This window comes from Pituophis catenifer, unplaced genomic scaffold (assembly GCF_029215685.1).
Source record: "Pituophis catenifer annectens isolate HBS135680 unplaced genomic scaffold, rPitCat1.0.hap2 SCAF_6, whole genome shotgun sequence".
Taxonomy (NCBI): domain Eukaryota; kingdom Metazoa; phylum Chordata; class Lepidosauria; order Squamata; family Colubridae; genus Pituophis; species Pituophis catenifer.
The window spans coordinates 65,718,497-65,743,366 of NW_027256886.1; the positions used below are offsets into that span (position 1 = coordinate 65,718,497).

General features: G+C 36.4%; 2 protein-coding genes across 2 annotated transcripts in view; both read left to right on the forward strand.

Moving 5' to 3' along the window:
* DUSP11 (dual specificity phosphatase 11) overlaps window positions 1–1,594 on the forward strand; it is a 35,375-nt gene extending 33,781 nt beyond the window's left edge. The window contains exon 12 of the mRNA XM_070946295.1: window positions 1,282–1,594. Within this exon, the coding sequence (XP_070802396.1) occupies window positions 1,282–1,594 (313 nt within the window). The remainder of the gene's footprint in view (window positions 1–1,281) is intronic.
* An 8,234-nt stretch (window positions 1,595–9,828) lies between these two features.
* BTAF1 (B-TFIID TATA-box binding protein associated factor 1) overlaps window positions 9,829–24,870 on the forward strand; it is a 69,338-nt gene continuing 54,296 nt past the window's right edge. The window contains exon 1 of the mRNA XM_070945498.1: window positions 9,829–10,081. Within this exon, the coding sequence (XP_070801599.1) occupies window positions 10,068–10,081 (14 nt within the window). The 5' untranslated portion in view covers window positions 9,829–10,067. The remainder of the gene's footprint in view (window positions 10,082–24,870) is intronic.

Here is a 24,870-nt window from a genome sequence, read left to right on the forward strand (position 1 = left end):
TCATACGAAACATATTATTGTTTTGGTTCACTAATTAAAATTGGCTCCAGGTATGCTATTCAAAGGCCTAATGTAGCCCAGTCCTGAAAAATTATGTACATTGCATGATCATAAAACTATATGTAGTTCTTCTGTTTCAACTTTAACAAGAAGACAGTCTTTTAAGAACATACATCATTTGAAAGACTTATTTCTGGTTAGGTGAAAACTTTAGCTAACATTTAACATTTAACCATTTGATGTATTCTTAATTTAATCTGAGAGAGCAATATTTATTCCTAAAAGAGGTATGATCACAAAATATGCATAACCCCATAACTTAAATTCTAGCAATATAGTCATTATCATATTGGCATATTCATAAGTAGTACTTCTCATTCAATGTGTACTAATCTGAGAAAAAAATGTATATAGGTTTGCTCTGAAACACTGCGTACAGGAGTTCTCTACTTAAGACTGTAATAGAGCCTGCCCATTATGATTGTAAATCATGACTCATAAAGCAGGGTACCGTGTGACGGACCCGGTTTTATTACTTTTTTGCAGAGGTCACTAAGCAAATCATCCTGGTCGTTAAGTGAATCTGGGATCGTTAAGTCAACCCATTGTTCACTATGGGCCAGTTTTGCCAAAAGTAGGAATTAAACATTTTTTTAAGCAAAAAGTTGTAAATTGTAGCCATGTGACATTGAGACACTACAAATGTCCATAAATGCAGGCTGGTTGCCAGGCACCCAAATGCAGTCATGTGATGGGGAGGCAGCTGTCAGAATTTAAGAACCGATTATAACTAACTTTTGGGGAGTCCATCATATCTTGGAAGAGTCACTAATTGAAAGTTGAGGACTACTTGTAATCTACAGTTCTATGTGAGTAGATTTAAGGGATGTTTTCCAAGACATACTGTACATGAAACATGCCCCATGTTATTAAAAAGATTAAGAATCTTTCGAGAGAGGATATTGGGCAAATTGGAATCTTTCCATACTTGAACATCTGTCCCATCACATATTTCAGTAAAACAGCTTGATATTAGAAAGCCAATGAGAAAGGACTATCACATAGAACCTGTAATTAGTATAATTTGAAAAAAAGGCATTTTCTACATTTATTCTGAAAGATTCTTTCTCTAACAAATGTTCAATGAAATCATGTACATTCTGATATGTTTCTTTGAATTAGCTATTTATTGTTTCAATAAAGTAACACCAATGTTTGTATGTCTCATTGCTACAAATTGCTCATTATAATATTTGATTAATAATTGTTTTCATATTATAGATCTGATTGCCCTGACGATTACAGGAAAATCCATCCTTTGGAGGTAATTAACAGAGGAGGAAAAGCTAGATTTGCTCCATATTCTTCTTACCCAACCCTTCACTCTTCATCTTCACATCAGGAACTGAGTTCAATCTCATTGCACAGTGGAAGGGAACATCAGTATGAAATTAAGAGAGAGATGAGGCAGGGGAAAAGATTACCAGTTGTAACAATTGATTATAATTATGGCTTGCCTTTAGACTATGCTTCTGAAGAGGAAGACAGAGCTCGTTATGTTTCACGTGCAATAGAGCACTACATTTTGAATTGAATTGGATGTGTACTTGCATGCATTATTTTATAAACATCTTCCTGCATATTGACCAAATTACTTCTAAAGTTAAAAAAAAGCTTCGTTATCATTCAACATCTGTTGAATGAAAAATCTGTTACAAGTCTAGTTCTGTTTTTTCACGTTTAAATGATAAATAATTGGTGAAAACAATGCCTTTTATGTAAAATCAAACTAGGTTCTCTCACTCATGAGATTGAACAACGATAACCATGAACAACTGCAAATGGTTCTCCTGTTTTCCTCAACATGACATGTTTCAGCTAAAATGTAATAAAACAATTGGATTACTGATTTTGATAGAATGTTACTCTAAAGTTGGCTTTGAAAAGAAACAAAAATATATAAAGATAAAAAAAATCAGTTCTAGTAATGTGGCTTATTCTTTTGATAATCTAGATTTTTCAATATTTCTTTTGGAAAATGTGCATGTAAATATTGTTTCAGAAAAAAACCTGTCACACTAGAAAAAACAATAAACTTGAGATTTATGTTCAGTTATTATACCTATATTATATCAAGAATATCTCACTTTTTAGTTGAGAGACCAGATAGTTAGAAATCAGCTACGTGGTTCCTTCCTTGAGAGATGGGTGGCAAATAAATTTAAAAACAAACAAAGAAAGAAACGCCTTCCTTCCTTCCTTCCTCCACTCTACTCCACTCCATATACCCCTGGCCCATGCATGCTTTTACAGCATTCTGAATAAGTATTGCTGAATCTAGAGTTTACGTTTCAGTTTTTAAGCACAGTAAAAAAATAACGTATTACCATTCTAATTTCTCAGGAGATGATTTTTTATTTTATTTATTTATTTTAATTATATTTATATGCCACCCTTCTCCCAAAGGACTCGGAGCGGCTCACAAAAATTAAAACAAAACAATAAAAACTACTAAAGTAATCAATTAAAATCTCCCAATTAAAAACCACCCATCAGATCAGTAAATTTGTTGAAAAAGCCATGTCTTCAGGTCACGGCGGAAAGAGCGGAGGTCGGGGGCCATCAGGAGCCCCGTGGGTAACCAATTCCAGAGGGTCGGTGTGTCCACAGAGAACACCCTCATCCTGGGCGCCACCAGTCGACATTGGCTGATGGCACCCGGAAGAAGGCAGTCCTATGTGAGCGCACAGGGCAGTGGGAGGCAGGCAGAAGGTGGTCCTGCAAGTACCCCGGGCCCATCCCACGTAGGGCTTTATAGGTAAGTACCAGCACCTTGAAGCAGATATGGAGGACCACCGGTAACCAGTGCAGCTCGCGCAGGAGAGGTGTAACACGGGAAAAACGGGAAGCTCCCATAACCCGCGCGGCCGCATTCTGGACCACCTGGAGCCTCCGGGTACACCCCAAGGGCAGCCCCATGTAGAGGGCATTGCAATAGTCCATTAATTAGTTTCTTGGATATTAGACAAAAAAGTATCTCAATACCGTATTTCATACCCCAGCCACAGGTAGGGTGCATATGGAATATGCTATTTGAAATGTCAAAAGACCTGCTTCAGCCCTGCAAATATTATTCTACACTAAAAGGGCACTGTTTATTCCACCTGCACTACAAATACATTCAACTCAAGTGTGGGCACAATTATTATTTGGTTCTTATTTGAATCCATATTCTTCTTTTGCCCCTTTGGAAAGAATTCAAATTTAGGACCATAATTCAAGTCCCATAATGCATCTCAGATGTGATCCTACGTCACAATGCTGGAATCAACGAAGGCAAATTCAGGGCCTTCGTACACATTTTCACATATCAGGTTAAACTCTTCTTTTCCTTAGCAGGTCTAACTTCCTAGGTACTTTCTGATAATTTTGTCTTCTCATGGACCAAGACAATACGTGAAAAAAATGGAACACTTAACTTTTTAATTCAAGTGCTTATGGTAGGGTAAGAACATACAGAACAGGTAGTCCTCAATGTACGACCACAATTGAGCCCAGAATTTATATTGCTAAGTGAGAAATTTGTTAAGTGAGTTTTGCCCCATTTTACGACTTTTCTTGCCACCTTTGTTAAGTGAATCACTGCAGTTCCTAAATTAGTAACACGGTTGTTAAGCGAACCTGGCTTTCCCATTGACTTTCCTTGTCAGAAGATCACAAAAGATGATCACATGACCTTGGGACACTGCAGCTATCAAAAACATGAACCAGTTGTCAAATGTTTGTATGTAAATCACCACCATGGGGATGCTGCAAAGGTAAGTGTGAAAAATGGTCATGTCCGTTTTTTCCAGTGCTGCTGTAATTTTGAACAGTCACTAAACTCTTGTAAGTCAAGGACTACCTATAATCAACCAATGCTTTAAGGACATCAGTATTTCTCTCTGCAGATGCACTTCAAAGTAGCCTTTGCTCTTCTTTCAGACTAACCGCACAAGGAGGAACAGACCAAGAAATCAGTTTTCCAGGAAAGCTAAAACTACTTTTATTGAGTAGTTATGATAGCAGAATCTTTTAACTCATACAGTTCAATGAATTTAGAGAGTTGTTGGTCTGAGCCCTTTCCAAATATCTGATGTGGCAGACTTAAAATATGTTTTGTCATCTTGACAATGGAGCTGGTATAACTCCATCCAGATCACCTTTGCTTTCTACAATTTTGTCCCCAGATTAAGGAGGCTCTATTTTGTGTGTTCCCATCAGCTCTTTTAGAGGGGAGATACATTCAAATGTAGATAATCTATGGAGAGAAGTAATTAAAATCATCAAACGTCTTATTCTGTTGATTTCATGCTGATATTTGCTCTTATCTTCACATATAACCAAATTCCATGGTCATTTTGATCACTGATTTTTTTAAAGAGTTACTTTCAGACTCAATGACTATTTCTTTAAATGTGGCTAAATGTCATGTAACGTGCTTGGCTAATGAATTAATATTACTGTACTTTATGCAATATATTTTATAGATTGCTCATTGACCATAATAAAGAATCACCACACAGACACAGACACAAACCAAAGACAATTGCATTGGCTACCCCAGTATTTAAAAGTACCTAGAAAAATGTGAACTACTTGATTAGGACTTTCTTTATTCCTGAATATTTCCAATATTTATGTCGTAGAATCTGGAAAACAAAGTTAAACTCATATTTATCTTAATAGAGCTTAATTCTCTTTAAACCATAAATAAGTAATCCGAATTTATTTCTGTGAGTTCAAGTTAGACGATAAGTAGCATTTAAAATTATGAGATCTTTATAAACCCACTGAAATAGTCTAAACATTAAGAGAGAGGAGGCATAGAGCAGGCATTTTTCTATGGTTTTAACTGGTCAGTTAAGTTATTGTTATGGCATCAGAGGCTCCAACATCTTGGGAATGGGTTGAACTGAGAGCAAATTGAGGACCCAGTTGTGGGGGCAATAAGCTGACTTTGTATAAATATACAAAAGAATGAAGGCTATTGCTTAGCGCATTGTAAGCCACCCTGAGTCTCCGGAGAAGGGCGGCATATAAATCAAATTAAAAAAAAACAAAAAAACTGGCCCAAAGTCATCCTGCTGGCTTTCATGCGTTAGAGAAGGCTAGAACTAACAATCTCTTGTTTGCCACTCCAGCCTTAACTGCTGCACCAAAATGGCTCTCTATAATTTGTTAGATTTATACCTCATTTTCAGAGGATGTGCATAATGTTCCCCAACCCATTCTTCCCCCATATAAACAAACCCAAGGGGTATGTTGGTTTGAGACAAAAGGACCCACCGTATTTCCTTGGCTGAGACTGGACTTGATCCTAGATCTCTCTATTCCATCACTGGTCTGCCATTATTGTTTAGCACAATCTGTGTTCCAGTTGCCTCGGATTCAGAAAAGTGGCTTTGCCACATGCCTGGAAGATTACCATGTTTCCCCAAAAATAAGACCCTGTCATACTTATTTGAATCCTGAAATAAGCGCTTGGCCTTATTGCTATGCGCTCAAAAGACTGATTGGGCTTATTATCAGGGGATGTCTTATTTTGTGGAAAACAATATTATCCTACATAGTCAAGAGGCCCGTAATATTCATTTGATGAGGCTATTTATATTTTGATTTATATATGCTTTCCTTTGGCTCATACACTTAAAAGCCATGCTCACAGACGGTAAGCAAGGCACAATTTAAAGTGTAAGTATGTTTTATGAAAGTACTATTCATGCATGAAAAGCTAGGACAGCTGAAGCCCGGGTCCGCCCCATGTGAACAAAAGATAAAAAGTGAACATGCCTTTGTCATCAGGCAGATAAGAAATAAACTCGACTGCTGAATAAACAGGATCAGAGATTACCCATCTAATTCAGCTCTTTCCCAAAGCTGTTGTTTTCAAAAAGAGAAAATAAAATGACAGAAGTGAACTTGCAGCATAGATTAAATAAACATTCCAGTTTAATATAGTTTACAAAGGCAACATCAAGCTATAGGGTTGGGTTGATTCTGTTTGAATAATTAAAATTAGCTGCTTTTGTTTTTCTTATAACATCCTCTCTGTGCCATGTGTTCAATTCACAGATGTCAACTTGCTTATGGACACTTCTGTATGAGGTAGCACTTTCCATTCTATAACTGATTTTATTTTTGATTTAGAAACTTCTAAATTAAAAGGGAAATTAGTGTGCGGCAAAAAACTTGTGAGTAATCCATTTTCTATGAATGTTTCTAGGCCTCAGCTATAGAGTCCAGGAATTCCTAGGAAATATAAAGGGTAGGAGGATGCTCTTTTTTCTATTTTCCAATGGGGGGGGGGAGACAGCGGAACTGAAACAGTAGAAAACATTCTGGGAAGTTCTAACGGGTAAAACTGAACAATCTCATTTTCTTTTGCAAGGGAAAAGGGTGGAGTTTTTTGCCTAATCATATCCAATACATTGCAGTAGCCACTAGTCAGAAAACGCATAATGGAGTGTGATTTCAATCCAAAAAGGAAGTGGATAACTTTGTCTGTGGAGAGGGAAGATGAGATCAAGAGACACGACATGACATTGCCATGTGATCTTGGTGACTAATCTCACATCAGGACTCGGGAATTAAAGGACAGAGTTTGAGCGACTGCATCAATGCAGGCACGGCATTGTTTCTTCATCACTGTAATTATATGTGAACTCCTATTGGTAAAGTTTAAAATGTGCCAAAAAGAAAAAGACCATAATTTCATCATAGTTATTTGATGCTACACTCCATAATGAAAGGTATACTTATTATGACAACGCATAATGTGTGTTTGGTTTCACATTGGCAAACCCAGCCATACTGGTTTGTAAATCTTGGTTCATAACTTAGCATGATTGTTTTAAGCCAACCCACCATTGTTTTTGGCCATCGTACCATGGCTCAGTGGTTAAAACCCCTGAGCTTGTCAGTTGGAGAGCTGAGAGCCTGGATTCAACACCCAAGCTCCATGCAAGGAGGTGAACTCCAATTACTTGTCCTAGCTCCTGTCCAGCTAGCAGTTCGAAAGCATACGAATGTGAGTAGACTAATAGGTACCAGTTCTATGGGAAAGTAACAGCATTCCGTGCACCTTTGGCATATAGCCATACTGGCCACATGAACATGGAAATTGTCTTCGGGCAATGCTGACTCCCTTGGCCAAGAAACAGAGATGAGTACCATGTCCTAGAGTCTGACACAACTGACAGACCTTTACATTTACCATGGATAAACACATAATAGTTTAGCTACTTTAAGGATCAGGGTCTTGTATGAACATACTACCTATAATAATGTATCCATCCAATACATTGGCTGGTTTTTGTTTTTTTTTTTGGTTTTTTTTGCAGAACATGCTGAATCACAAATGGTATTTTAGTTGTTGTACAAACCTAACCCATAAGACTAGTTTATAATTCAAGGAATCATGCAATGGAAAATTAAATAAATCAGATTAGGTCAACCATAGGTTAGTTTAAATTATTTGACTGCAACCATTAACTGTTTATTTTGTATATCACCTAGAGATTTTAGGCTGACATAAGTTTATAAGTCTTACAAATGAATAAATTGCAAAACTAAATTAACTAGCATAGTTATCCAGTCATCCACCTTCACATGGGCTTCTCTTTAACTGGGGTTTTGGTTTATCCTCTCTCTGCAGACCTGGAAAATTCATGATCTTGAATGCCTACAAACTAGATGTAGTCACCTATGACAAATCAAGACACTATGAATCAGGAATCTTAATTAAAAACTTTTTGTGGTAAGATTATTTGGCTAATTAATGTTAGCACATAACAAATTGTAAGAAAATATTTTTGGCTATTTTTCCGAATCTCTTCTATGATTGTGCATCCCAGTTGGAGCGATTGACATTTGTGGGAAAATATAAATAACCAACAGTGTAATGGGTGAATTGTACAGTTGGTATTATTGTGTATGTGTTTAATATTTGAAACAATAGTGAGTCAGTATAGTTCAAACTAGAGGTAAGGATGGTAACTTTTTGCAGAATAGGTTAAATTAAAAATTTTAGTTGGAAAGTGGAAAGATGATAAGAGTATACTACAGATTTTCTTCAGTGCTATTTTGTTTGTGGTGAATTAAACTATTAAAGACAGGTTTCTAATTAATAATGGGGGTTTTGCCAACTTCTATACTAGTTTAAATTTCTTCCATATGGAGGTTTAAATATTACATGTACATTAAAATGATGAATAGCCCATGGCATTCCCCACTTTACAAAGGATAATAATATTTAATATTTAATGGTTCAGGCAATGAGAATGCAAATGCATTAGTCACTCTCTACAGAAACCTAATGATTAATCATTAACCTTTCGATTCTATTTCTTTAAAATTTGGTCAAATATTTTAATGATGCACATCTGGACTACCTAATAAAGTCTGTCTGCTTTCTATTTCTGAAACTCCTGTGTACAGTATTAGTATGCCTACAGTAGTGAATGACCCAGAAAAATAGATTTGCATGAAAACTGAGTTTCAGGCATGGGAACAGAACATTAAAGAAGCAAAAGAAAAATAAGCAAGGAAGTTCCCAATAGCACCAACTGCCAATTTAACAGTCCGATTGGTACATCCAAGAGTAATTGTAGTTTGTATCTTACTGCACTGTATTGAACCCATGGAATTATCAACAAATCCATGCTTTTGCGTAGCAGAGCTGTCAAAAAGACTACCAGATGGCAGCAAATGGATGACTGCAATGTACTGGTTGCAATTCAGATGAGCTAGCTCCTTTTGCTCAGTTGCAAATCCAATTCCTGAGATTTATACATAATTCAGCATAACGTGCAACCCAAGGACCCTATCTCGTGTAAACTCCCATTCGATTAACCATGGATGGGCTGTGCAAATGCAGACATGATCTGATGCAGGAACTTATCAAATACAGCTCTTTCGAGTCCCTCTTGGAAGGCATTCTTTGTATTGGATCATTCAGATTTGGAGAAAGTAGCCCAGAAGCTTTTCTAAATTGCACGGTTTATACTGTGCTGTCCACCTTTTTTTTTTTGTTCTTGTGAATTAGATCTCGTTAGCTTGCTATATAAAATTGCAGACGAATATGTTATTCTATATAGAACGAGCCACCCTTCTTCTTTCGAAAACAAGACACATTTCTTGAGAAGTTGGCCTCAAAAGACTCGAATTACCGCAAGAGCAACCAACGTACAGTTTCCTCCGCTTCCCTTTATGGATGGGCAGAAGAAAAATCAAATACTCTTTAAGTGCCGATACCGCAATGAACGCTGGGAAATGTAGTTCTCCAACTCCCCATCCAGGCAAATGTATTTGACCATCCCAACTCACGAAAAAGGGTTTTTCCTATTACACAGGCTCGTGGGGGGGGGGGTGTTTACGGTATTATTTTCCTCTTGGTTTAATGCGTTCATCACTTCATTGTACAAATTATGCGCACTGCGCGGCCGGAAAAATGATTCCTTTTCTCCTTTTCTGAAGCTGAAAAACCCGCGTGACTTCATCTTTCCATTCAACTGTACACTTGGTACTGCCCTCTCCCGTAATGGCGGCCAAGCGCCGCCTCCTCTTCTTCTTCCAACTCCACAACGGACTTTTGTGAACTCTAATGGTAGATTCCTATTTAGCCCCTCTGTGTGCCCGCCCCCGCTCTTTCCTTCAAACGACGCCTCCTATTGGTTGCGGTCTGGCGTCCATGCCAATCAGGAAGCGGCTTCCATGGAGGAAGGGAATAAATACAAGATGGCTGCTCATATAAAACCAGGCGTCGGGCTTCTCCCTGGTGATGGAGGAATAGAGGCTTTAATCCGCGCGGCCCGTATTGTAGGTCGCTGCTGCTCGGAAGGGCGCCCGAAGAGGGGAGGGGGCCTCAGGCCGCCGCTAGGTACAGCCGCCTCTAGTCGCCCCTTCGCTTGCGGGGCCGCGGCGTGCTTTCCTAAGGCCAGGCCGGGGTCCTGCCATCTCCTCCTTCGCCGAGCCTCGGGGGTCTCTCTCCCTGCTGGGCCGGGCTGTAACTCCATCTCCTTCCGACTATGGCGGTCTCCAGGTTGGTGTCAGGTAGTGGATTTAGGGGAGTGGGAGTTGGCCTTGTTGGTCGGGGCCCTCGGCGCCTGATTTTCTTTCTTACGAGTGGGGCAGGCCTCATGAGGGGTGGGGAAAGGCTCCTCATTTGGGTTGTGGGTAGCCCGGCTTTCCTCACGCCTTGGAAAGCCGGGGAAAATTATTATTTTTTTTTTTACGGGCTTTGGGGGCCCTCCGCTTATTTTTTCAACCCCGAAGGATCATCCCGCGTGGCATCCCTTGAAGGTCTCCGTATCCTAACTTTGGAAAGTGTCTTTCTAGGGAAAAGGACAGCGGACTGAAATTGGGATGATCGAGCCCGGGGGGAGGGGGTTCGTTGTATTTAAGCTGCTGGTGTGTGTCCATATCCTGGTTTGGTGAAAATCGGTGGGAAACGACGGTGGTCCGGATTTTAGGGGTGCCCTAATCTGTTTTCCTCCCCAAATATAATCCAGGAGGGTGGTGTGAGAATGATCTTTTTCGGTCTCTCGCCCTGCCCATGGCTCATCGAGTTGTGTTGAACTGAACTGGATTGACTTGGGATCCTTCCTGCTGCAGAATTTGGTGGTTCATCTCTCTCTTAGCTGCTGAAGTTTCAGCTAGCTTATGCCTCTTTTTGAGATTTCCAAGCCAACAGTGTTTTTACAAATGAAGATTTTTTTTTTTTTTTGCTACTTGTGTTACTCCTGCAGCTCTTCCTATATTTTTACATAATACCATTTTGTTTGCTGGTTGTGACTGTCAAATACCTAAGTTCAGAGGGAATCTGAACTGCTTTCTGCTTTGACACATTCCTTAATATGAGTTGAGTGGTTCCTTAGCTGGCAAATAAGGATACGGGGGAAACTGATCATGGAGGGAGGAGAATTGTGTTCATTTATGAAAGCCAAAAATTGGGAGTCTTGTAGCACGGATATCAGTTAAGCCACTCCTTGCATCTGATTACGAGAGCTTGTAGCTCAGACATGCTTGTGCCTTCTAATGAAGCATGTTAGTTGGAAAATATCCTACCAGACTCATTTTGATATAAAGCTGGAAAATATGCCTGGATCCAAACAGCAGGAAATGTCAACTGTAGGGCAGCTTCACTGTTGCAATTTAGGTTCTAATATAAAACCAATTTTTTGTTCTGTCACAGTTAAAGTGGTTGAGCATCATATCTCAGGTAGAATCTCTGACCTTGGTCCTCATTTACTTACAGTCTGTTCTGAACATTGATGTGCTCCTGCTTGATTACACATGCTTTAAAAAAATTATGCTCTAGTAACCCCCTGTTTGAAGATTATTTTTTTTCTGATTAGCTATGTTGAACCATAAGGCTGTTTCATAGCTTTCCTTCATAGAGCTAATTAATAAAGTTTGTTTCTGACCATTTAAATTCCTCTTATGCTATATTTTTGTATGATCATTAATTGACAATTATGAGTTCTTGTTTTTAAATGCATTATTATGTGGTTATTGTAGCTTACTATAGTGACATAACTTTAGGAGATTCATAGTTGAGTGGCATTAAAATTTGTTAAATTCAATCTTCTAGGGTCTTCACTTATTCATAAAAACGGGAAGATCTGCTGCACTGAGATGGGCTGCACTGTGTAGTTGCCACTATCAATTGCAGACATGATCTGGTGTAGGTACTTATCAAATACAGCTCTTTCGAGTCCCTCTTGGGAAGGCATTCTTTGCATTGGATCATTCAGATTTGGAGAAAGTAGCCCAGAAGCTTTTCTGTTTCCATAACCAAAAGTGAAAATAGCGATGACTTAAGATAGGCTAGGGGTACAGCATGCAGGTTTGAGTTAACCAAAAAATGTTCTTAGCATTTTCAATGTTATAAATAAAGAGACTATATTTCATTAAAAGTTTGTGTTGACTAAACCAGGACAGGTTCTGTTGAATATAATTTTCAAGGTAGAATGACTGCATTACACATTTTTGTCTTAAGCCTTTTCACAATATTTCATAATAAGAGGTTGGCTGAAGTTCTTAAGGTTCCAATCTTTTACTTGCTTACAAAGTAACAACTTGTGTTAAATATGGTAATATTTAATAATATGTAATATGTAATAAAGCAGAATATTTCATTATAAATTTTAATGCGAGAATCCATAGTGCAAAATTCTGAACACCTTTACAAACATTTCGTGTGTGATTGTATTTAAAATTTTTAAAAGCAAGATTTAAAACTAATACAAACTAATGTAACAAAATTAAAGAGCTAAAATGTAAGAAAAGCAAAGAAATAGAAAAGAAAAAGTGACTTCTGATTTTTCACAGCATTACGATTATATTTCAACCTCTTTCAAGTCATATCATGATTCTCTTCCTGTAAAATCATCAATCAACAATTCATTTTTTCCCATTTTTATGCAAAAAGTTCGTAACAGGTTTCCATTCACCAATAAATGTCAACATTGTTTTTTCTCTAAAGAAGTCAGTTTATCTCATCAAGCTCTGTCAATTTTATCAAGTATTTTTTCATAGTAGGTAGTGTTGAATCTCTCAGTTTTTGTGTATATGATAATCTTGTCAAAGTAATGCTGAAATAATCTTCTGTGACTTCTTTAACTATCCTAAAACGAAAAGATTTAGCATCAATTGAAGATTTTTAAAATCCTCTGTATTAGTATATGTATTTGAATTTTAGTTGAATTTTTAAATTTAAGATCTTTATTGATTTTTAATTTTTTTTTGAATTTATTGATACAGACATCTTATGTCCGTAAGTCACCTAATGCGAGATGGGTGGCATACAAGTCTCATAAATTCAAAAAATATTTTAGCTTGTTTTTACATATCCACCAAGCATCATAGAATGTCCGTATTTTTCACATTTCCAATATTAATTTGAACTGCCTTTATAGAGAGCCAGCTTTGTATAGTTGTTAAAGTGCCAGCTAGAAATCAGGAGAGACTGAGTTCTAGTCCTGCCTTTAGGATGAAAGCCGGCTTGGTGACTTCAGTCACTCTCAGCCCATGACTTTAAGCTTGACAAAAAGCCATTGGTCAATTCCTATCACAACCAAATGATCAACGTTCATTTGATCCAAAAAAGCAAACTCTGCAGTTGCAGGAAAAATGCTAGGAAGAAAAAAAAAAAGCCTTTATACATTCTAGATGTTCTCTGAAATATATCTCATTTTATAAAAAATTCTCTTTAAGATCATGATGATGATGTTATCCATTCAGTCATGCCCAACTCTTGGCGATTCTGTGGGCCAGATCTCTGTATGCCTTTAATTCTTTAAGATTAAAAATTAAAATTCTTCAAGATCATATTATAATGTAAATTTCATCCTGTTAACCCTAAATTTTCCCATTGATCAATCTGTATGTTATAACCAAAATGCTTAGTCCATTTTGTCATACATTGTTTAAACCATTCTTCCTCTGTTTTACATTTCAGCAAAAGTTTATGCATTTTAGCAATTGGACATTCACCATCAGCACACAATTGTACTTTGAATTCTGTCTTACTTTGTTTTGTACCATAGGTCTTGTTATCCATTTTAAATCTTTCTGATGAGAAAACCATTGACAACTAATATCCTTCTGCTATTAGTTCTTTTCTTGATTTAATTTTAAATTCTCCTTGCTGGTTTTTCTATCATTCCCAGTACATGAACCATCTTTGTCTGCTATTTCTCTTTTATGATATGCTTCTTGAGCTGAGATCCACAAAGATGTTTTTGGGCACTATCTGGGTTAATATCCATTACATATTTTCAGTATAGCATATCTAATAAAATGATTTTAAAGTCCCCTTTGCTTTTAATTTAGTGTGCCTTAAATATCCATGCCATACAAACCTCAGGTCATAACGTTCTAACTCAAAGTCTCGTTTCTCAGCAACATCCATTCTTTCATCCAGCTGCAAAATACAGTTTCAAATCCGGTAAACCCAGTGTTCCTCTTTCCTTTGTATCTAGTAATATAATTAACTCTTGGGTTTTTTTCCCTTGCTATATAAATTTAAATATAGCTTTTTGTCATTGTTTGAATGGTGTGTCAGTTGTCAAAACAGATATTGTCTGAAACAAAAACATTCTTGGCAAGACATTCATTTTTATCAGAGATTCTCTGTAACAGTTCTAATTTCTTCCATCTTAAAATCTCCTCAAATCTATTCTATATTAAAAGTCTATGTTCATTCTATAATTATTTAGAAATATAAATAACATACAATTTATATTTATCATAGTTACATTCAAGTATTTTACTTTTTTCACTCTTAAAACCAATTTCTCCATCAGTTCTATTCAATCTTCTAATTTTATATTACCTGTTAACATTTCATCTTTCAATTATTATTCTTAAAACCTTAAAAAAAATAAAGTCCTTTAATTTTCCCATTAATGTTTCTATTTCCTCTATTGGATCATCCAAAACTAATATCAGGTCATCTGCAAATGCCCTTAATGTGTAAATTTCTTTTTAAATCTTAACTCTCTTGATTCTCTTGATATGTCTCTATTGAATACTTCAAGAACTAAAATAAGAATGGAGACAGCTGGCATCCTTCCTTGACTCTTTTTAAATCTCATAAGATTTTTTATTTTTTTATTATATTTGTATAGCCAGCTGCCCATGTCACCAGAAAATGACTGGAGTGTTTAACAATGAAATAAAACAATAATATAAAAGCAGTCATTATAAAAATAATCATAAAATATGGATAATCATTAGTTACAATATTGAAGTATACAGTATCACAAACATATATGATAGTATGTACATCAGCCAAAATATGGGTGTCAGCTTAAAATGTTGCTGGTTTTCTGGAACCCCTAAGCTCCATAATGTAACTAAGTCTTGAGGGACTTCCTGAATATCAACAGTGATGGAGTTAATCTAGTTTAGGTGGGTGAGAGATTGCCCATAAAGCAGGTGCCACAGCAGAGAAGACCCACCACCTAGTACCCATCAAACATAGTCCCTTGTGATGCTATCCTCAGCATGCTTTCCCTGTCTGATTTAATGAGATGGGCTGATGTAATCAGGGAGAGGCAGTCCAGTGCCATGAAGGGCTTTAAAGGTCAAAACTAGCACCTTGAATTACACTTATTGTGTTGCATTCTGCAACAGTTGAAATTTCCAAATACTCTTACTTGTAATGTAGTGCCCTGTAAGCCATAAGGATTTACAGAGGACAATCTTCTCTCTCTCTCCCCCATCTCACCCTCTCCCTCCCTCTCTCTCTCTCTCTCCCTCCCTCCCTCTCTCCCTCTCTCTCTCCCTCCCTCCCTCCCTCTCTCTCTCCCTGTCCCTCCCTCTCTCTCTCCCTCTCCCTCCCACACATACACACCAGCTATCAATAATGTGTTGAATAATATTCATCATTTGCTCTAAAGGTTGTAAAAGCTTATTCTCAAAACATTTATAGTAAGAAGCTGGCAGCCATCTGGACAGGTGCCTTTCCTGTTTCACACTATTAAATAGTTTCACACAGATCTCTTATTATTATAGCTCCATTCAAAATTTGATTCTCTATAATCATAAATTTTGTTTATGCAAGTATTCATCCTATTTTTCCAAGAATATTTCTTGACTTATGTATATAGTATAATACTGATGAAACATATTTTGTATATTTGCATTATCTGTTATTACAGATTTTCCTTGTAACTTTAATGTTGCCACCTTTTTTCAACTTATATACCACCCATTTCCCTATTTGCAAACTTAACCTTTCTTTGTTTTGCATAGTTCATCTTCATTTCCATCTTTCTCACTATTAACATCCTGTAGATAATGGCCTCTTTAAAAGCTTATTTTGGTGAGTAATAGTTGTTATCCCTGGAGATTGTTAAATTATTCTTCCTTTTTGTATTTCACACAAAATCGTTTGTATTTTATCTTGCCTTTTTTTTTGAATTTACTGTTGCATTGTATAAAATATCCTCTTACAAAATCTTTACTGCATCCCAAGCCATTCTTTCTTCTGTACTTTTATTGAGATTGTTCTCAAGAAAATCCCTTTAACTTCTTTTTACAATCCTCCACTACCATTTCTTTTTGTAATAACTTCTCATTCAGTCTCCACCTAAAAGATCCATTCTTCTTTTTAAAAGTTGAAGTCACTGGATTGTGATCTGAAAAAGTCTTTGGTAGCATCTCGAGTTTATAAACATTAATAGCCAAAATCTTTAAAATCCAAACCATATTTGTTCTTGAAAAAGGTCTTTGTCTTTTCAAAAAAAACAAGTGCATTCTTTTGAGCCATGATTTTTATATCTCTACGTATCAAAAAGCTCTTAATTTATCCATTAAATAATAAATCTTTTGTAGTTTATCATGATGTTTTCCCAGAAGTTCTATTTTTTTGTAGAGAAACCATTCCACTCTCTCAGAAGGCAACAGTTTTCATATGAAAAATTCAATGATTTGTCCATAAATCCTTTATAAAATGCTGTTTTATTTCCATTTGAGGTATAAATTCCTAGTATCAAAATCTTGGCACCCTGTAGATTAATTTGTGCCCTCTCGTATCAGCCATGATCATCAATTAAGTTGTTTTCGATTGATGTACAAAACAACTCAGTTTTATTTCATTCCTGCTGAAATAAATTCTTCACTCAGATTTTTGTGACTCATGTTTTGTATCTTTTCTCCCCAATACATGTGTCTTGTAAGCAATCACATCCTGTTTCATCTTTTTTAAATGTTTTTTCTTTTTTCAGAAGCAATTGTTCCATTTATATTGTACTTATCGTATAATATAATCCAAAGTATCACATTTATAATCCAAAGTTGGGCCAAGACTTTAGGAAAATCAATACCTTTAGCACCCAACATGGAATCCTTTTCTGTGGCTTTCCCAAAGGTGCTTTTTCAGGATGCAACTGGACTTTCTTGTTTTTTCTTTGAAGAAGTTTCGTTTCTCATCCAAGATTGTCACTATCCTGTCAGAGCTAAAGAAGCTTCTTTGTACAAAATACCTTTGTAAATAGCAAAAATAATTAGATTAACCTTCCCATAAAGGTCTAATAATTATAATAATGAGATCTTTGTGAGAATGCTGATTATTAAGGACAGTAGATAATTGATAGATTTTTAACAAAATATAAGGATAAAATAAGCTAATCTATGGGACTAACTATAGAGAGCTAATTGGGACTAAAGTGTTTCAGATAGACAAAAGCAAAACAAAAAATAGGAATCCATTTATTTTCACTATTGTAATTAACATACTTTCACTTTCTTATAATTGAAACCACAAGAAAAACTGCCAAATTAGGAGAAGGACAGAAGGGTTCACTAGAACAGCTAGTCTAACTAGAACATTTCACTAGATTTGTTGCAGATAATGTTTGAGGAAATTGGCAACCCTTGCTTACAGTTTGAATGTTTTTTAAAAGGACATGGATTTGCAGGAATAAACAAGATACAAAAGAAGTAGTTAAGAAAATTGAAGAACTTTGGACAGTTGGCTGAAGAATAAAACAAATACTGGCAAAGTAAAAGTTTTGAAAAGTAAGCCAGAGTTATAAATAGAAAGATTTCGACAACTTGGCATTACTGGAAATGAGAAAAAAGGAATTTTGTTGCAAGACTACAGAAGAACAAGGAATGTATATTATATAAAAGTTTGTTAACTCTTTAATTTTTTTACATTGGCACTGAGATGGAAAATTGATAAAATTATTGGATTAATACATTTACTTAAGGAAATTCTAATTTATTAATCCTATTTGTTAAATTTATTTGTCACTTATCTCACATGCGCTACCCTGGATGGCTTCAAATAATAGGAAAATAAAACAAATGTAAACAGCACAGAAGTAAAATAATAAAACAGTAAAACGATGACAGGAGCACAAGGAGAATAATACATCAGTGTGATAACCAGAAAAGTGAATGGCTGGAGAGCAAGAGAGCAAGGGGGCGGGGAGGTAAAGTCGGCCATCAATCCAACAGCCACCTCCAGGGTGTAATTCTCCTATTTGGTCCCCAGGCAAAATGACAGAACCATGTCTCCAGGCTCTTGAAGAAGGATAGGAGGGTGGGAAAGGATCTTACCTTAGAGGGCATGATGTTCCAAAGGACAGGTGTTGCAACAGAGAAGGAGTTTCTTCTGGATCTTGAGAGTTGGAGTTTTTTGACTGATAGGGTCCAAAGTAGGCCCTCCCTGCCAGCATGAATAGGACAGGCTTGTACTAGCAGGACAAGTCGCTTCATCAGGTAGCGTGGACAAGTGCCATTAAGTGCTTTAAAGGTCATAACCAACACCTTGAACTGTACTGTGAAGCATGTCGATAGCCAATTAAGTTTGTGGAGCACAGATATAATGTGGGCCATCCTAACAGCCCCAAAGACTGATCTCAACTGCTGCACTTTGAACCAGTTGAAGCTTCCAAATGGACTTCAAGGGAGTGGTGAAATGTAAAATTTGTTACTACCGTGGGCGTGGCTTGGTGGGGTAATGTGACTGGGTGGGCGTGGCCAACTTTTTTTTTTTTTTAACTTTTAAAACCATTTTTTCTACAAAGTCTTTGGCCAAGAGGTTGTTTTAAAAATGCTTTTAAAAGCCTCTGACAATCCCAGCTGAGCTGCGTGATCATAGAGGCTTTTTTTTTTTTACTTTTAAAAGCATTTTTTTGGGCCTAAAAGGTGGTAGAAAAAATGCTTTTAAAAATAAAAAAAAGCCTCTGATGATTGTACGGCTCAGCTGGGCATGGGGGGTGGGGCGCAGGGATTTTTGCTACCGATTCTCCGAACCACCCACTGCCATTGCTACCGGATCAGACGATCCGGTCCGAACCGGGAGCATTTCACCCCTGCTTCAAGGGTAACCTCGTGTAGAATGCATTGCAGTAGTCCAAGTGAGAAATGACCAGGGCTTAAGTCATGATCCAGAAAATATCGCAACTGGTGCACAAACTGGAACTGTACAAAAGCTCTTCGGGTCACGTCTGCCATCTGCTCTTTGAGCAGGAGACATGAGTCCAGGAGAACCCCTAGGTTGTGAACTGTGTCCAACAAGGTAGTGAAAACAATCCAGAACTAAGGATGACAAATACTAAGATCCATGTACCCAAAACCACTCTAGTCTTGCCAGGGTTCAGTCTGTTGTCCTTCATCCAGATCCTTACAGCCTATAGCACGGGTGTTAAACCCGGGACATGACGCCGCCAGTTTGCCTCCCCTAGCCTATAGGCATCGCAAGAGGGCAGAGACAGCATCACTTGGGTCACCAAATATAGAGATGCAGAGCTGAATCATCAGCATATTGATGATATCTCAACCCATGGTAATGGACAATTAGAATAGTCTAATTGTCTAATTAGAGAAAAGTTTTTTTTCCTGATAATCTTAAACCTTTATAAACATTTATCAACAAAATCAAGTTATACAATTCTTATAAGTTGTGAAAGCTAATTGTTAATCGATGTATACTATAAAATAGTTGTAATTATGGTCTATTTGAATAAAATATGGTCCATTTGAATAAAAATGAGTTTTATGGGACTTTTGGGCTGGATAACATATTAATCCTATGATCAGAAAGGGTAGTACATGAAAGAGGAACCATAATAAGGAAAGATTTGAAGAAGAAATAGTTGAGATAAGAAAATACCATGCTACAATTATAAAAAATATAATACTATAAACAAAAATTTAAATTCATAAACAAGAATAAAAATGGTTGTAAACATAGTTAAAGAGTGGAATAAGATAGGAGCTTAAATTTTGTACAATAGAATAGTTTTATGTGAGAAAAATAAATGCAGTCTTGGTGTCTGCTTTGTACCATGTTAAGAAAAAAACAACCCTAATTTCTATGGAATTAATAAATCGCTTCTTTTTTAGGTTCTACTTCTAATGCAAGCTGTTTAAGTTATTAAAATAGCATCATAACTACAGAACTTGAATAAAAAGTCAGTTTAAAATGGGATTGATTTTGCAATTCAAACAACGTAACTCCTGAAGTATGTTCAAATTCTAGAGATTTTAATTCTTTTCAAAGCTATTTTATTAATACTACTGTTTTATTAAGTGGTTCACAAGCCTTTATAAAATCTTACATGTGTTTGTGATTGCCAGGATCAAAAGTCTTTCAAAGGTTATTATAGACAGACACATCACACTTAACTATTACTTATTTTGCCCTGTAGTCAAGTAACATAATTTCTACATACTATTAGATTTTTAAAATTTAGCTTGATAGTATAAATTTGGGCAACATATTTGGGTAGCTAATAGTTCATATCTACATAATAATAGGGAAATTAATTGTCATTCGGTTTCATTAATAAATTTCTCTAACAAATGGTATTTTAATAAGATTCTTTTGTTGTATAGTACAAATCTCTTTTGTAGTACGGCTAGTCTTCACTGAAGGAATGGTATGTTGTTTTAGCACCCCTACAAAATACTGGTATCTGCCCATCCACACTTACAGCCACAGGAATACCTCAACTTCCTCCACCACTAATCTTCCCCCATCTCTTCCCTTTTGGTCGCCCTGCACAGCAGCACATCATTCCTTGAAGTTGGTAGCATTGGGATTGAAATAGAGGCCTGGGAGCCTCTGCAGTCTCAGCTGGGGACAACTCACCGCAACCAACTCACCATGGGACAGCTTGTTGCGGGACAATTCAACAATTCTATTTAAATTATTATTATTATTATTATTATTATTATTATTATTATTATTATTATTATTATTATTATTATTTTGTTATTCACATTTCATTTGTCCCTCTTTTGGCATCCTTTCTTTAATGTTTCTATTCTGCTATTTCTTCAATATTAGTGTAACTCTTGTCCTGGGGTGAGTTGTTCCATGGCAATGGCAGATTGTCCCACGGCAAGTTGGCAGTGACGAGTTGTCATAGACCCAAACAGGATTCTCTATCAATCCCAGCACTGCTGCTAAGGAGTGCCATCCCAAGCTCAGCACTGCAGCCAACTACCCCAGCAATGACAATGCAAAGACATAATGCTTTGCTTGTTCAGTCAGCCTTTTCCCCCTGCTCTCTGACACCTCTGATGGCCTTGCCAGCCTGTTCTCACTGACTCTCCCACTCGACTTTCACCAACTTCCTTCTGCTGCTGACAATAGGTGCCTGGCCTGGTCCTGTGTGAAGCAGCTGCTGACCGTGCCAGGCCTTCTTCCCAAGGCCTCTCGCCCAGTTCTCCAATAATCATATGTCATTCTCAGAATACTATTCCATTCGCAGGATGCTTGTCACCCCTTGTCAGCAGTGGGAGGTAGATGCCAAAGGTCAGCTAGAAGTGGCAGGGTCAACAAGTCCTGGATGAGCAGAATACAAGGCCGCAAATCCAACAAAGATGGCAGACTTATAAGATGCCCAAAAGAACAGAGATGGGGGAGGAATAGGTGGGGATTAAAGAGGAGGCCACCTTTTACTTTTACCTTTTACTCCCAGTTCAGGGCTGGAAGGGACCAAGCCAGTGGTGGTATAATGGCTGGTGGGATTCAGTTAATGACAGCAACTGGGAGTCCTAGGGTTGCTATCGCTAAGTGATATTACGTAACATCATGCTTTATAACCGCATCAATTAACAATGGAAATTCTGGTTCTAATTACTGTTGTAATTTAAGAATTACTTTTATGGAGCTTAAAATAAGATGAAACATTTAACTGTTTGTTTCTGTAAGTTCAACCAAAAGCCTTCTGGCTAAAAAACTATATGGTATTCATCCTTTTTAAGAATTTGTGATTAGAGCATCCAAGCAGTGGACTATTTAGTTTTGTCTCCTGTTACATTCCTTCATTTCTTTTAGGGAAGCAAAAATCCGTGGTAGAATTGCAAGTCATGTTAGTACTGAATGTGTATAATTCTTCAAAATATTACTTGTGCTCCTTTAAGCCTTTTCTGGTCTTGTAAATGTAGACCTTTTATTGTACATTGAAAATCAAATTATAATAATACTTAAATGGAAACATCTTTTATAATATAAGCAAATAAGGATCACTATTGGGAAAATAAGAACCATTTGATAAATGTAACCAAAAAGCAAGTCTTTATTCCAATAATACACAGGCACAAACTGTTCCCCATAATAAGCAGTTGGCAGGTGATACGATAGATAGAGTATAGAGCTGTGCAAATCTTCCAAAACACTTGTTTCAGAATGTACAGTAGTACATATGAAGAATTTCTGTTTAAACTGTTAAAGCAGCCACATATTTTTTCTGGGCTAATAGTTTAGGCATGCATTTTTAAAACATTTAATTTTTTAAAATATTTGTTTGTTAATTGTTTGCCTTTCATTGAGCAGCTCAAGGCAGCATACACAGTTTTCCCTCCTATATGACTGTGTCTTTATTACTTCGCTAAAATAAAAGTGATTGTGTGGTCTATTGTTTAATACAGCGTTTCATTGTTCATTGAGATTGTGGCTTGGATTGACAAAATAGGCCTATTGTAAACATTTGAATAATGCATATTTCAATATCTTATCTTTTAAAACCATGTGATTCTAAATTGCACATGCTTCTGTCACTTCTGTAATACATTTTTAATTTTATTTGTATCCACTCTATGATACCCTCTTAATCAGTACATAGAATCTAGTTTCTGGGTTTAATTTTTCCTCTACATTTTTTCTTGTGTGACTACAAGAAATTTTTTTATGAAGAACTTAGTATCTAATTTGCCTACTTTTCCATAAAAAAACTATTATGACATGATTTAAAGATAGTGCGTCTGGAATTTGTCTTTAAGTATATATTTTCAGTTTCTACTGGGATTATTATAAATATACTACAATGGATGTATGAATACAAGATATAATATAGATGCAATGAGATTTCAAGTTAACAATAACACTGAAGCAATAAGTAGTATACAAAACCAAGGACCAATGTATTTTAATAATAATACGAATAGCAATAGGCTCTCAAATGTCTGTTAAAAAGAAATATAGATTGTCAACCCCTGTTTCAGTATGTAATTGTGTTATGGTATGTTTAATTTGTTTCCTGTCTGGAACAAGCAAACTGTACTCCTACCTCACATTTCCATTCATGACTTGTTAATGTATGGGATGTATGTAAGATTCTTTTTAAGTGCCTTGGTAGCAAAGAGGAACTGAGCATCTTCTACTGAAAACCATCCCAATCTTAAAACACGTCAGAGCCAAAAAAGGAAAATATTTATTCCCTATTTAAAAGTGAATAAATTCCACAGGAAGAATTTAAAGAATTAGAAAGAACAACAGTAATTATAGTAATTACATTTCTTTTTGTATGAAGAAATGCAAAAGAATGTTGAATGCAAAATTAAAATAAGCTTTTAGTCTGCAGAAATTACATCACATTGGTAATTGATTCCAGACATTCAAAACTGACAAACAACATTAGTAGCTGTTTAATTTTTAATTCTTATGTAATTTTTGTTCTATGTAAGCTTTCATTAGTCCAACCTGTTAAAAAGACTAGAAAAAAATGGGGAAAGGTAAACAGTATTCAAGTTTTTTAACTTCTAAAGCTTAGAATACTGGAAAAGTTCAATTTATGGCACACTACTCTGCAGCTATGCATTTAACTTTTATTTGAAAAGATCAGGCCAAATTTGTTTTGAAAGCTTTAGAAAGGAAATAAGTGAAATAATAAAATATATCCCATAGACCTTCAGCATGTAATAGCACCTGGCTAAACACATCTGAGTTCAGAAGCTAAACAGGCTTGAGTTTGATTAGTATTGTGTTGGGCAGTACTCAGAGAATTCCATGCCTGTAACCGACTGGAAAGTAAAAAATAAATAAATAAACCCACCTCAAAGTAACAACAGGAAATTATAGGTAGTCTTTGAACAATGATGGCAATTGGGACGAATTTCCATTGTTAAGTGGCACATTGTAAAATTGCTGCCTTTAAGCATGACATCATGTAATTCCCATTTTTGACCTCCTGCCAGCTTCCCCATGGACTTTGCTTGTTGGAAGCTGGTAGTGAATGACCACAAATGGTCATCACGTGACTGCAGGATGCTGCAATATTGTGATTGTAAGCCAGTGGCTAAGTGTCTAGATCACAGTCACATGACCAAGGAAACGTTGCAACAGCCACAAGTTCAGACTTGGCTCTAAGTACCATTCGTCCATGAGCATCATACATTTGAACAGTTGCTGAATGGTCATTAAGCAAGGACCATGGTTATTAAGCAAGGACCGCCTGTATTTCCACACTGTTGCCAAGAAAATTGTAATAGTGATTGCCCCTTTATTGCTTAGTCAGTTGAACATTTCAACAAGCAATGAGGGTCAGTCGAATAAAATAGAATAAGGTAAGGCTAAATGTAATCAAGTAAGGTAAGGTAAAATAGAATAAAGTGATAAAACATAAAGTAGGGGAGGATAAAATAATGTAAGATAAAATACAATAACAAAAGAATACTAAAAGGTAAAATGGGTGCTGAAATATAGAAACAATGTATTCAGATAAATGCATCACCTTTATGTGCTATCCCCACAAGGTTCTATAAAATGTGTTCTAAATTGAGAGCTCTATTCTCAAAAACGTTTTTGTGTTTTGATGTTTTTGTCGTGAAGTACATGTAGTCCTCGATTTACGACCACAATTGAGCCCAAAATTTATGTTGCTAAGTGAGAAATTTGTTAAGTGAGTTTTGCCCCATTTTACAACTTTTCTCACCACATTTGTTAAGTGAATCACTGCAGTGGGTAAATTAGTAACACGGTTGTTAAGTGAATTTGGTTCCCCATTGACTTTGCTCAGTCAGAAGGTCACAAAAGACTCACATAACCACAGGACACAGCAACCATCACATTTATGATGTGTC